The following is a 14,485-nucleotide window of genomic DNA, read 5'->3' on the forward strand; positions in this document are numbered from 1 at the left end:
GAAGAAAATCAGTCTTGGAGGTGAGGCATGAAGGATAGGCTTCACAAAACTGAGAGGTAGGAGGAATGTTCAGTTGCCAGCGAGGTCAACCAAAGCAATATAGGCCATTCATTACAGAAGACCGGGAGGGGACAGATCAATGGAGGAACTGTGCAGGGGTCCGTCCTGTCCCCATATATTTCGTTCTAACCTCATCTCATCTTCTTTGCCAATCATTCCTCCCATCATTCTTTGCAAATCTCTCATCCCGCCCTTCCACATTGGATGCATGAAGCCGGCATACTGTACCGTAGCGTATTAAATCACTAATAATGTTTTGAATTGGAGTCTGTCATGTAGGGGATAATTTGGGGAAGTATTGTTGCAGACCCGGGGTTGTGGGGGTACTACGAGGGTGGAGGGTATCCCTGGTTCTCCCCGGACCCACCAGGAATCACAGGCTGTCCCACACGAAGAACTTCGTGTCACGGCAGGTCGTTAAATGACCGCGAACCCCAATAGCTTGACCACGTGATTTAGGATCCTCCATCTGACACCATTTACCAAGGAACATGTGATCTCCTTATTGGGGAATCGTGCCCTTGGCAATTATGCTACTATCTTTATTAAATTGTGATTAATGCAGCCGAGCTTTCTGCTAACACAATGTCTGACTGATACGAGAGCCCATTAGTGGGGAATTATAACCTCCCGGATAATCTACATTTTGACATTGCTGGACCAATAGAAGAAAGGACAACCACGGTCAGATTGGAAATATAACAAGAATAATTTATTTACAATGAGCGATGAGGGGGATGGGAAGGAGGAAGGGGAACTTCAGGGATTTAATGGCGTAGAAGGGAAACTGGGGCAGGAAACGTGGAAATGCAATAAAAGGAGTGTAATCAAGGTGCATATTTATAAAAAGGGAAAGCAAATATACAAGTTTCAGACTTCACCTATGCCTTTCCTACCTGCTAACAAATCAGGGGACCCATTAGATCACACACACTTGGGGAGACAAATTGGGACTGGTACGTATATCACAGTCACCTCTCGCCAACTTTGTACAGCTCTCCAAAATGGCCCCGACACTGCTCTCAACCACCGAGGGTCCACCAGCTCCATCAGGTGCATGAACTAAAGAGTCCAGGACCAGGGAAGAAATGAGTGTGATGAGAGAGAGAGAGAGAGAGAGAGAGAGAGAGAGAGAGAGAGAGAGAGAGAGAGAGAGAGAGAGAGAGAGAGAGAGAGAGAGAGATATAGAGAGAGAGAGAGAGATAGAGAGAGAGAGAGAGAGAGAGAGAGAGAGAGAGAGAGAGAGAGAGAGAGAGAGAGAGAGAGAGAGAGAGAGAGAGAGAGAGAGAGAGAGAGAGAGAGAGAGAGAGAGAGAGAGAGAGAGAGAGAGAGAGAGGATAGAGAAAGATCGTGAAAGATCGTGCCACGACCAGGACCCTGATAGCTCGAGGCAAAAGAAGAAAGACAGCGTGGCAACCAGGACGAAGGTAGCTCAGGTGTGACAACAGAGAGCATGGCAGCCAGGACAAAGGTAGCTCGAGGGCGACGACAACAGTCCCGCCCATTCTGCAGCCTGGCTGGATAATCAGTAATTTGGTCCTTCCAGCTGTCGCCATGAACAGAGCTCTGCACTTAACATGGGGGAGGGGGGGGAATTCCTTCTCACCCCATATTCCTGGGATGAACCCCAAACGTCCAACAATGTTCATGGCACAAAGCCAGGGAATAGGGAAATCATTTCAGGGAGGCTGGGTCATGTCTTGGTTTGTTTGCCAGTCATTTTGGGTGGAGGGGAATAAACGGGGATGAGATTAATGAAATACAGTGCAGGGAAGATGGCCAAAAATTACATTACAGGGTAAGGCATCCATACAGACCAACAGACAAGCAAAGACTTTGCGGGGCTTTGAACAATACAGGGGAATGGGAGAATTTGGTGTGCGTTCCAGAATGCTGGTGTTATTCACAAAATCTGGAATACCATGGCAGTAAAACACGCACTCCCCATGTGATGACAGCAGTCACGGCACACGCCATCACGTGCTGAGGCCTCCATTATCCCAACGGGTTGAGAGGGGCCGCTAACTACCCAACCAAACACATTTAATAACATAACCCCGAAAGGGAAGGAAATATTCTTAACGTTCATTCCGGAAATAACTATTCTAAAAGTCTACGTGCTGTGGGCATTTCAATTTCAGCATGCGGTTTATAAAAACCACAACAGTATGCACGTAGAGAATTTGGACGGCGGAGATTTGTTATCGAAGTTCAATCTTAGATGTGGCGACACAATATTGGCTCCACTCAGCTGACTGACTAAGATCTGTTGCGTAACTACAACCACGGTACTTGCTTGCACTCAGGCTTTTGTGTCCGATAATATGACTGGTTTAAATATATTTCTGTGTAAAGTTGGGGAATGTGGATGTTTTTTTTCAAAAGGGGGGACGTGTAGTGATACCAATCAATGACTTGAATGTGGTGGCTGTTACAAACCTGGAACGACCTTCATGTCCATTATTAATCAATTCTTGATTAATAATGCTCCAGGAAGTTTAACCAACACTTGTGGAGGTTTAAGTCACCTTTTCTTGAATTTGAAACACTGTAAGTGCGTCGGTAAAAACCGTGCCTTTTCCAGGTACATGCACATGTCCCACCAGACAGGGCAACGCCGGTCCCCCCACTTGCAGCGGAGATGACGCAACACATGGGTGGAACATAAATATGCATGAGGCAAAACACAGGCAGAGCACAAATACACATGTTATGTTCAAACTTGGTTACATCACACCCATCGTTTGGTTTTTATATTAACCAATGCACCAATTGATTGAGCAAAGAGAATTACGTTAACACGAGAACCAGGGTAGCCACTTTGGCTCGAAACTTTGTCAAATCGCTATTGAACATTATCAAAAATGTTGAGCATTTGTCAAAAAGGAAATAAACTGACTACAGAGTGCATCATATACAGTCACTAAATTCACGGACCAGACTATGGCTAACGGATTGGGACACAGTGGAAAATAACATGAGAATATGAAATTCACAATCAAAAGAAACAGTGAAGGGATTCACTCTTCCCCCGCTGGTGTAAGCTGTACGACCTCAATTACGGGTCGCAGGTAGATATGGGGTTTGCCGTCCTTCATGATGTGGAGTCACACTTTTTTAACCCGACCGTCTGCGCTGGGCAATGTCTCAATCACGTGTCCCCAGGGCAACTCATTCCTATGAGCATCTGCCTTCAGCGGAATGATATCACTGAGACAAAGGTTGCATATCTTGACTTGCCACCAATACTGGGCTACAGGTTTGGGAGATAATATTTGCGTCATTGTGACCAGAAGGTATTCACCAAATGCTGTACTCGTCACCACTGGTAGCCAAAGATATCTGAAGGAAGACCAAAATTGCCTGGTGGTGCACGAAAAGGCGTTGTCATGAACTTCCATTTTGAGAAACGTGTGAAACATTGTGTTTCCCAATGAATATTCATGTTTGGTAACTAATATGGCTTTGGAACAAAACTCGAGATCGTTAACCAAATCTACAGCAGGCAAAGTGGGTTCGATGGATAGTCCAGAATCCCAGAGAAATCGCAGAAAGTCTCGGTGATCCTCATATGCACATAGAAGCAGTGGAACATTTGTTCAAAATCAGCCATGATGCCAATGCGTTCCTGTCTGAAGCATACTAATAACCTGGAAGAGACTATTGACAATGTCTGCACCAGAAAGTAGTGCAATACTTTATATAGCGAGACATCATGATGGGTAGCACTCCTGCAGAACACCACACAAATATTTTCAGGTTTGCGTGGAAGGAATATAGCAAAATGACGAAGATACTATCATGGTCGATTTGACTCTGTTCCTGGTTCAAGAGGCTCAGCATGTTCTTTGGAAAAGAGTTTAGCCAGGAAGTCCATGTACTGCTGTTTCAGGGCTGATTTCTCATCCAGAAGTTTGCAAAGGGACTTTAAGCGATTAATTGCCTGGAATTGTCTGGAAGTTTTACATCGTCTCTGAGGGTGGCAAAGCCAACCCAATTGCCATTGTCATTCCTGATGAATCCATCCTCCATGATCGTGAGAAAACAGTTGTCTTCTATGGAGTGCCCCGGCTTGTCATCATTCCATGTTTGGTTGAAGACGTCACTGTCGACACCCGTCATCATAGGCTCTGTGGTTGCAGGATCTGCCGAAGAGCTTATCTGAAGGTACGTGACAATGTGGCAGGATAATGTCCTTGGCGGTGATATGACGAGGGTGTGGAGAGCAGACTGATGGCAGCAAAAACCCACTTCTCTGGTTGTGACGCTCTTTGCCGTCCATTACTCGAAGTGAGATATTTCACCTATTTTCTGAAGGATTTTGCCTTTTGGTAATGCCAACTGGACAACAGGGCCGAAGTTAAACATTGAGGTCATGTTTGCACTGGTCTTCATACAGCCGGAGGGAGGCTCCACACTGAATTCCAGTCCAACGTGATATTGTTGAATGACCTTCGAGCATCTCAGCACAGTGTTTGAATGGAGCAGGATCATGTCTTGGCATTTACACAAGTCATTTTCCCGAAGAGAGAGGTAGTTATACATGATTAATTGGTCAGCTTCGAAACTAACACCAGCATTGCAGTGAAAAGTAATGCTATTATTAAATAAATGATTCCAGAACACTTAAACAGGATTATACAGGTGTTGACATTATAAGGATTACGATTTCTCTCCAGTTGGAACAAAAGGTGATATACTGTATCTCACAAGAGTGAGGACACCCTTTTCAAAAATGTACATATTTTGTTGTAACTTTTTACTTGGATGTATTATAAACACAAGACTCAACGAAATGATAGAGTAGACATTCTGTCATACATGTACAGGCCCCAAATATTTATTCTGTGGAAACAATGTGGTATACTGGGCATATCTGTGAAAAGGAGGGGGGGGCAACAAAAGTGAGTACAACCTATGTACATTCTCACATTGAAGCGTTATTGTTTTCAGTATTTTGTATGTCCACCATCGTTTTTGAGCACAGCAGTTATTCTACTCGGTATGGTGTTGACCAGTGTTCCACATGTCTTTGCGTGGATCCTGTTCCACTCCTCTGCAATGACTTCTCAAAGTTGCGTGATGTTGGACACCTTTCGTCCCTCAACCTTACATTTCAGGATGCCCCACAGGTGTTCTATTGGGTTTAGATCAGGTGACATGCTTGACGACTCCAACACATTGACCTTCGACTTCTTCAGAAAGGCAGTTGTCTGCTTGGAACGATGCTTCGGATCGTTATCGTGCTGAAATACAGCTACTCAACCAAATTTTCACAGGGAGGGTAACATCTTCTCCTTCAGGATGCCACAGTACATCATAGAATCCATGTTTCCCTCGATGAACTTGAGATGTCCAGTACCGGCAGCACTCACGCATCCCCAAACTATGACACCACCACCACCATGCTTGACGGTAGGGATAACACCCTTGTCTTGGTATTGTTCCCCAGGTCACCGCCAAACACGCTTCACTCCATCAGATCCAAACAAATTGATCTTCGTTTCATCAGACCATAGGACATGTTGCCAGTAGTCCAGGGGCTTGGATTGATCTGCTTCAGGAGAGGCCTCCGCCTTGGATGATGCCCATGCAACCCAATACTATGTTGTGTGTGATGTATGGTTTTCGCAATAACAGACTGGCCAGAAGCTATAGAAATCTCTTCAGCAATCTTGGCGGCACTTTGTCGTCTGTCTTGGAGGACTAGATTCTGAACTTGGCGAACAGTACGTGCAGTCATATTTGCTGGTCGGCCCTGGCGAGCGCAAGTCATTGTTGTACACTTGTTGGAGAACCTCTGGATGACCTTGGCCACAGTGTTGGGGCTTACTTTCAAAGAAGCACTGATCTTCTTGTATCCTTGGCCATCTTTACGTAGGGCAACGATTCGATCTTTTACATCTTTCGAGAGCACTTTACCATGACGAGCCATGCTGCTTTCACAATGGTGATTGGTACAGTATTTCCTCTGCAATTATTTATTCAACAAGCAGATATACAATTACTGCATTGAGTACACTTCTTCACTTTTAACATTCCAGGGAGGTTGCAGCTCTATGGACATTGTGTGTATTGTTTGGTGCATATTTGTACCTTTAACACTCTTTGACTTAAATCTGCAGAAAATGATGAAAATGGAAGCTGTTTTACCATGCTTGACTTACTTCTTGTGCAGACAAGAGCAGGGGTGTACTCACTTTTGTTGCCTTCTCTTTCAGAACTATTCGTAATATGCCACATTGTTTTTATGGAATGGCAGTTATGTGCCTGCATTCATATTGCAGAATGTCTACTGTCATCAACTCCAAGGTTTTGCTTCGAGCGCAGCTGGTTAAAAAGTTACACTGAATTATGACTGACGAAATCTTTAGATTTTGGAAGTATATTGATGACTTCCGTCATCTGTTTGTGTGTTTGTGCGTTTGTGTGTGTGTGTGTGTGTGTGTTTGTTTGTTTGTGTGTGTGTGTTTGTTTGTTTGTGTGTGTGTGTTTGTTTGCAGGCACGATAACTCGAGAACGGAAGCAGCTACCAATGTCAAATTACACCACCTGATTCAGAAGGGTGATGGCTAGTGCTGATTAGATTTTGGTTAAAATCGGTCAAAGGTCAAGGTCACGGTGAGGTCAAACATTCAATTTTTGATGGTTTGGCACAGAATCGTCGTAGAAACTTCTGGTTTGCGTCGCTACCTTCTCGAGAGACAGCTTTTATTAGACAAGGTCAGAGGTCAAGTTGACGATTTCGTAAGTACCAGTCTATGACTGCTTGTTTACACATTTGTGAGGGGTGCACTCACTTTTGTGAGATACTGTATATATGTGTGTGTGTGTGTGTGTGTGTGTGTGTGTGTGTGTGTGTGTGTGTGTGTGTGTGTGTGTGTGTGTGTGTGTGTGTGTGTGTGTGTGTGTGTGTGTGTGTGTGTGTGTGTGTGTGTGTGTGTGTGTGTGTGTGATTTCCCACAGGGACTGGATTATTTGGCACGTTGAAGTAGTCAAAGAGTTCACTGCAGCCCAGAGACCGATTGGACTGGTCATCAAACACAGCATAAGTTTTCAGAATGTTTTCAGGATTACCAGTGATGAATACCTTCACAAGACCGATTTTGGACAAAGGTATGACAGACCTGAGCCTCGCCCTGGTGGAGGAGTTGCTCTCTTCATCAAAGACTCTATTCCTCACTCTCCATGCACTGCCCTCAATCCCCCACACCCCCAGGAATACCTCTGCCTCCGGCTTCCTCTCCAGTCCGACCTCATGTTTATATGTGTACTGTAACGTGCACCTAACAGTGATGACTCCATCTACACTTCACTCTCTGAAAACATGGACCAACTTCTCTCTTCTCATCCAAACTCTCTCTTCCTCATATGTGGCAACTTCAATTGTCATCACGCCAGTTGGCTAGGTGTGGGTACCTCTCTCACCTGTCATGGCACCTCAGCAAAAGCTTTCTACGACTCATTGGGATTGACTCAATCGGTCAACTTCCCTACCCGGATCTCAACCAATGGTACTCCATCTCTTCTGGATCTGATTTTGACAAATTTCCCTGACAATATCTGGGGCTCTTCCTTCGCTCCAATCGGTTCTTCTGACCACGTCCTTGTCAAAGTGGACATCTCTCTGGCTATTATCAGAGAACCACCTCACCGCCGTCGAGTCTGGCATTTCAGTCAAGCCGACTGGCAGGGTCTCCAAGCAGCCCTCAAACTTATAGACTGGTCTCCTATCACCACTTTCTCCAACATCAACTCATCCTGGGAATTCTTTCAAAGAAACTTGCTCTCCCTCATGCACAGATTTATCCCCTCTCGTCAACAGTTGTCCTACCCTTCCTCCCGCCCTTGGTTTACTGAAGCTTGTGATGAGGCACTTGTCCTGAAACAACTTGCCTTTGCCTCATGGAAAGCAAACCCAACTGAGGGCAATCTCAGTTCCTTCCATAAAGCTCGGAACAAGTGTGTATCTACCCTCAGGAGAGCCAGAAAACAACATCTTTCTAATCTCAAGTCTGAACTCTCAAACCTCTCTCCCTCCTCAAAATCCTGGTGGCATCTAATCAAATCTGTTTCTGGTGTATGTTCCCCCTCCATCCCCTCCCTTACCTCAAATGGCAGCACTGCTGATACTGCACGTGAAAAGCTGAATGTCTAAACTCAGTGTTTACAGCTAAATATTGTGTCCTAAACTCATGACTTTCTCTACCCACCTTACCCAGTCGCACCCAACTGTCCCTGGACTCTGTATCCTCTTCTCCTGACAAGGTGGAGAGTTTGCTGTCAAACCTTGACTCAGATTCTGCAACCAGTTCAGACGGCATCAGCCCACGTGTCCTCAAGGCCTGCTCCTCTGCTCTTGCTCACCCTCTCATTTGCTCAAGGTCATCTGCCATCTGCTTGGAAATCAGCAAACATTACTGCCCTGCACAAAAAAGGTGCAAAAACAGATCCCTGCAACTACAGACCAATCAGCCTTCTCCCAATCATCAGCAAGGTTATGGAATCCATCATCGCTTCAGACATCAAATCCTTCCTCTTCTCCAATGGCTTGATTTCTGATCATCAATTTGGTTTCAGACCAGGTCACTCTACCCTGGATATGCTGCTTCTGCTCTCCCAACAATACATGGAAGCCCTCAATGCCAGACAGGAAATCTGAGCTGTATCCCTGGATATATCACGTGCTTTTGACAGTCTGGCACCCTTCCCTGCTCAGAAAACTCTCTTCCTAAGGCCTTCTCCACTCATGGCTCGCAGACTTCCTCTCCTGTCGCAGTCAACGTGTGGCCCTAAATGGAGTTCTTTCATCCCCCCTTCCTGTCCAGGCTGAAGTTCCTCAAGGTAGCGTTATGGGCCCTGTTCTTCTTCTGGTTTTCATCAATGATCTCTCCGACTCTCTGGAAAATCCTCTATATCTCGTTGCTGATGACTCCACCCTCTGCCATACCATCGGTTATCCCTCAGACTGGCAAGCAGAAGCTTCTTCGCTCACTGCAGATCTGGGTAAAATCACAAACTGGTCCAACACGTGGAACATGTCTTTCAATCCAGACAAATCTCACACTCTCACTATGTCTCTTCGAAAGGAGTGTTTAGAAACCCCCACCCCCCCATCCACTTTCTCAACAATCCTCTGGAAGAAGTCCTTTCTTTCAAGCTTCTGGGTCTCACTATCTGCCATGACCTTTCCTGGGAAAGCCACATTTCAAACCTCGCCTCCAAAGCCCGTCGCCGACTGAGAATCCTCCATCGTGCAAGGTCCTTCCTCGGCCCACCTTAGCTCCTGACCACTTACAAAGCTTTTGTCCGCAGCCTGATGGAGTACTGCTCTCCCCTTTGTGCTGGTGCTCCTGCCTCCCACCTTTCTCGGCTTCACGCTGTAGAAACCAAGGCATTTGGGATCATTAGCATCTCCCGCAATGAAGCTGAGTCTTTGGGCCTCTCACTCAATCACCGCAGGTTGGTCGGTGGTCTTTCTGTCTTCTACCGTCTCCTCTCCAGCCTCGCCCCCCCCCTCCTGCTCTCTCTGTGATTTGTCCCCACCACTTTTCCGCAGGGAGCTCAAGGTCCGCCAACAACCCCCTTCTGGTAAAACTACCAAAATCACGAATCACTGCTCACCTTCACTCTTTCATTCCTCTTTTTTGCCGCCTTTGGAATAAACTCCCTCACTCTATTCATTCCCATTCTTCCCTCCAGTCCTTCAAAACGGCTGTTCAGCACCACCTCTTATCATCCCCAATCCAAATCCTCGATCTTTTCTACCCCCGATAATCCACCCAAGCCCACCTCCTTCAAATTCCCTGCTTTCCTTCTTGAATGTCCCTGTAATGTCCATCTTGTATTCCCCATGTTCCCTGTCCCATCCCTCTCCGTTCCACAGATCTCCTAATCTGTCTGTTCCCCACTGTTTTGTCCTTCCCACTCCCTCCCCTCCTGTCTCATGCCTCCCTTGATGTGCGTTATGTGTTCGCTCTCATACGAGCCTCGACAAGGTATACAAAAATAAAATAATAAAAAAATTAAAAAAGACCTCCCTCTGGATTCGCAACAACCACAAATGTACGTACACCTGTAAATCACTGAGGGTTGCTTCTCGCCATGCTTTTGAAACCCATCTGACACTCCCTCAGGGTTTGAAGAGTCCCTGATAAATTGCCTTCCTGCTGGTTTGTCTCGAGTAGCACAACTGGCATCATGAAGTGCTGAGCAATGATGGGTGCTGAGCAGACTGGTGTTGTCGCACTGAGAATGTCAGTTTACTTGACACTCTTTGGCTGAATGGTTAGTATGGAAATGGGTGAAATGAAGGAGTTTTTAATCCAGTATGGGGGGGGGAGTTAATGGGTGAAGGTCTTTCGGGAAGTTCTGGAGGCTCGAGGTGAGGAATTGGCATGGGGTGATTGATGAAAAGATGGATTGAAAGTGGGTTGATGGATGATGGAAAGTGGGAAACCCACACATTTCATCTTCCCCATCCACTGCAAAGGGATGGGACCTGACTCAGCACGCTTACTCATGAAATGAGGATCCTTATGTGTTGGATGACACTCTCTGTTGTCCGTCCAAAACCGCAAAAATATTATATACACACATTATACATGTACATACATACATACACACACAAACAAACAAACAAGCAGTCATCGACTGGTACTTATGAAATCGTCAACTTGACCTCTGACCTTGTCTAATAAAAGCTGTCTCTTGAGAAGGTAGCGACATAAACCAGAAGTTTCTATGATGATTCTGCACCAAACCATCAAAAATCGAATGTTCTGGATGTTTGACCTCACTATGACCTTGACCTTTGACCGATTTTGACCAAAATCTAAGCAGCGCTAGCCATCACCCTCCTGAATCACGTGGTATAATTTGACATTGGTAGCTTCTTCCGTTCTCGAGTTATCATTTTTTGGATGTTTGACCTCACTGTGACCTTGACCTTTGACCGATTTTGACCAAAATCTAATCAGCGTGAGCCATCAACCTCCTGAATCACGTGGTGTAATTTGACATTGGTAGCTTCTTCCGTTCTCGAGTTATCTGTACCAAACCATCAAAAATCGAATATTTGACCTCACCGTGACCTTGACCTTTGACCGATTTTGACCAAAATCTAATCAGCACGAGCCATCACCCTCCTGAATCACGTGGTGTAATTTGACATTGGTAGCTTATTCCGTTCTCGAGTTATCGTGCCTACAAACAAACAAACAAACAAACAGAAACGGAAGGCATCAATATACTTACGAAATCTTTGGATTTCGTAAGTAACAAACATGTTGCAATAGTTTTGAATCCCCTGTCGGGTGAGACCAAAAAAACCCCTTCGGTGGTGATTTAGTACTCCGAAGGGTTTAAGAAACTTTGAGGTGCCATAAAAAATGGGGGCACTGATTGTAGAAACAAACCCTACAACAGGTAAACGTCACCGTATGGTAAAGGGGAGGCTTAACTAATGCCGCAGATGGAACACCCAGTTCAATGTCCATCAGAGGGATGACACACACACACATTGATGAATATTAACGAATTACCCTACTTGGGTGAGGATTCAAACCCAGGAGAAACAGATTAGAAGCGAGTGTGTGCACCTCCAGACGACGACATCCTGGCAGCCCTTACCACATGGTATTTAATGAAAAAAAGTTATTTATTTCTTAAAATACATCGTTTGATTGAAAAAGCGTGGTTGGAGGTTAAATTGATCTGACTTTTTCTTAAAAGAGGATCCTGAATTTTGAGATTGTGTGTGTGTGGGTATTAAGCTTTTGTTTAATTAAGTGATTCATGAAATATGAATGTTTTTGATTGTAAAATACACATATTTCATTAATAACTTCCTTTGGGGACTCAAATGGTTAGTGTCATGTTAAAACGTGATGCGACGGCAGATCTGGTGATGATGACGTCACATTTGTTTTTCCAAGGCTATAAAGTACGTATCTCAACATTTGGCACTACAGTGGTTTTGTGTCAGCACAAAGATATTCACACTTATGTTACTTCTACGTGGCTACCTCCTTGGTTTCCGCTTGCGTCGTACCTGCCCCATCAGGTACGTAGTCTGTAGCTTCTTCTAAGCTTCACTACAATTTGAAGCCACATACTATATGGAATTGTTCCAGACGCTGTGTGCTTCCTTCCCTACAGTGTCGGAGAATGAGAACGTCTCATCTCAAGCGGGTGTTGATGAAGCTAACAACTTCAGCTAATGCAACAGATCACTTTTTAATCAATATGCCTACGATACTTGAGACAAGCCGATATCTCAATTGTACTTTTTAAAGATTGTTTAAAATATTGTTGCGGATCGAACATGACTGAGCAAAATGGAAGTCAATTTAACTTTTTTTGGACTCCTGAAAACTGAGCAAGAGCAATATGTGTGAGCTGCTCAGGTGCATTACAGGGGGAAATCCAGCCTGGTGCTACAGTTGGCTTAATGGTCAAGGCGGCTGGCACAAGATCGTGAGGTGTTGAGTTTGAGCCCCTGTCCAGGTGAAACAACACCAGGTGGAGTGACTCAGTCCGTCATCCTTTGGAAGTCAGCAAAATCAGTACTAGCTTACTGGTAAGAGGGGCATCACAGCAGCACAGCAACCAGCAACCTTCCAGAAAATGATGCAACCAGTAGCCACATCCTGCTTAAGAACAACAGTAACAAAGGGGAACCCCAGACCAAAAAAAAACAACCAAAAAAACATTTGAAGGAGCACTCCTGTTTCGGTGTATCGGGAGGTAGATATACAGGACAGGTACAGTACAGGTGTAGTATTTTATGAACAAATAGGGTTATTATACCTTCATGTACATAGATGTCACCCTTACCCTCCAAGATAGGTTTACTCCTCTGTCTGTCCGCTCACAGTGTGCGAACGGAGGCCACAAGCGCCGCCTCGTGGTGCCCAGTATTACACGTTATCTTTCTTCAACTGGTAGCTCAATAAAGTGTGTGAAATTAGAATGCAAGTACGTCTATAAAGTACGTACTATTGGAACGCACGTCCGTCTATAAAGTACGTACTACTAGGATGCAAGACCAGTTCGTGTGGAAAGGACGTGTCAACAGGAACATGTTTTTTTTCTATAAAGTACGTACTATTGGAACGTAAGTACGTCGATAAAGTATTTACTATTGGAACGTAAGTACGTCTATAAAGTATGTACTATTGGAACGTAAGTAAGTCTATAAAGTATGTACCATTGGAAGGTAAGTACGTCTCTAAAGTATGTACTATTGGAACGTAAGTACGTCTATAAAATACATATGATCGGAACATGAATGTCCACGATGAAACTGAAAAGATCTCTTTATCCGCTCTCTGAACATCAACCGGCATCGCCGACACACAGCACACTGATCGAGTCCAGAGGTGTGCTCCATTACCAATCAGCTTGAAGTTCGCTCCAACGAAACGGTTGATAATGAACGGCTGGCTTGGCAAGGGACACCCCCCCCCCGGCGAGGGTCCACCCACCCTCCCCGGGCGAGGGTCCACCACCCAACCCGGCGAGGGTCCACCATCTCTAATTTTGCTCTTCCAAGTTGTCACGATTTTGGACCACGACATGAATAACGCCCTGAAAACGTTTCATTTTATAACAAATTGTATAATTCGTGTTTATTTTTTCCGTATTTAATGCCGTGAGCCGGAGTAACCGGTCATTGGGCTGAATGATTAAGCCGCTCGGTGCTCTCCGTGTTCCGTGCTCCGTGCTCAGGCTGGAACACGTCAGCCAGGTGTGACGTGCTCGTGAGCAATTTGAGGGTTCTGATCGCACACCTGGGAAAGGTTTCTTAACGAGTCTTCCCTACACATGGAGAGAGCCGCTCAACATCTTCACCATGCTGAAAGTGCTCGTTCTCTCGGCTGAAAATCTTCCCAATGTGGACAAATTTGGAGAAAGTGATCCGTACTGCGTCGTCGCCTGGCAGGGTAAGGACGTTTGTTGTTTTGTAAATATGGAGATTTTTTTTTACTCCAATAAACAAACTTCGGGAATGTTTAAATTAATGGTCGTTGTGACCACTGAAGTCATTAACTTATTTTGGACGTGCGCCCAGGACGAGCGAGGCTGTCGGTTTTTAATTTTATTCCGTAATACTTATTTTATAATTATCGAAAACACACTTTGGGAGCGCGCGGGCGCGCGCGCGAGGGGCGTGCGGCGAGGTCCCAGGGAGGGACGCGAGGGCGGCGGCGGAAGTTCCCCGTACGTACGGCTGAAGTCGCTCCGAGCGCGCGCCCGACCCCGCACAACACCGGGTGCACGCAGCCCTGGGAACGCAACCATGCTCCGCTGCGTCGTGCAATCGGCGCGGGATTTGCCCGGTAAAAGGATAGATCCGGTGGCCAAGCTTCAATTTCTGGGTGAGTGGTGAAACCGAGTAAATTTCTGTGAGTGGTGAAACCGA

General features: G+C 45.5%; 1 protein-coding gene across 2 annotated transcripts in view; it reads left to right on the plus strand.

Annotated features, from left to right (window-relative positions):
• Positions 1–13,781: 13,781 nt before the first annotated feature.
• The window catches only part of LOC147034975 (myoferlin-like), a 203,964-nt gene continuing 203,260 nt past the window's right edge, over positions 13,782–14,485 (plus strand). Inside the window, exon 1 of one of the 2 annotated variants that reach the window (XM_085891800.1) lies at positions 13,782–14,006. In XM_085891800.1, the coding sequence (XP_085747926.1) occupies positions 13,916–14,006 (91 nt within the window). In that variant the 5' untranslated portion in view covers positions 13,782–13,915. Of the gene's footprint in view, positions 14,007–14,233; positions 14,442–14,485 lie in introns of those variants that run through there. The other variant, XM_085891808.1, reaches the window with a different exon arrangement.

The sequence above is a fragment of the Eptatretus burgeri genome, chromosome 1 (genome assembly GCF_056783735.1).
Source record: "Eptatretus burgeri isolate ZD-2024b chromosome 1, Ebu_testis_v1, whole genome shotgun sequence".
In the NCBI taxonomy this organism is placed as follows: Eukaryota; Metazoa; Chordata; class Myxini; order Myxiniformes; family Myxinidae; genus Eptatretus; species Eptatretus burgeri.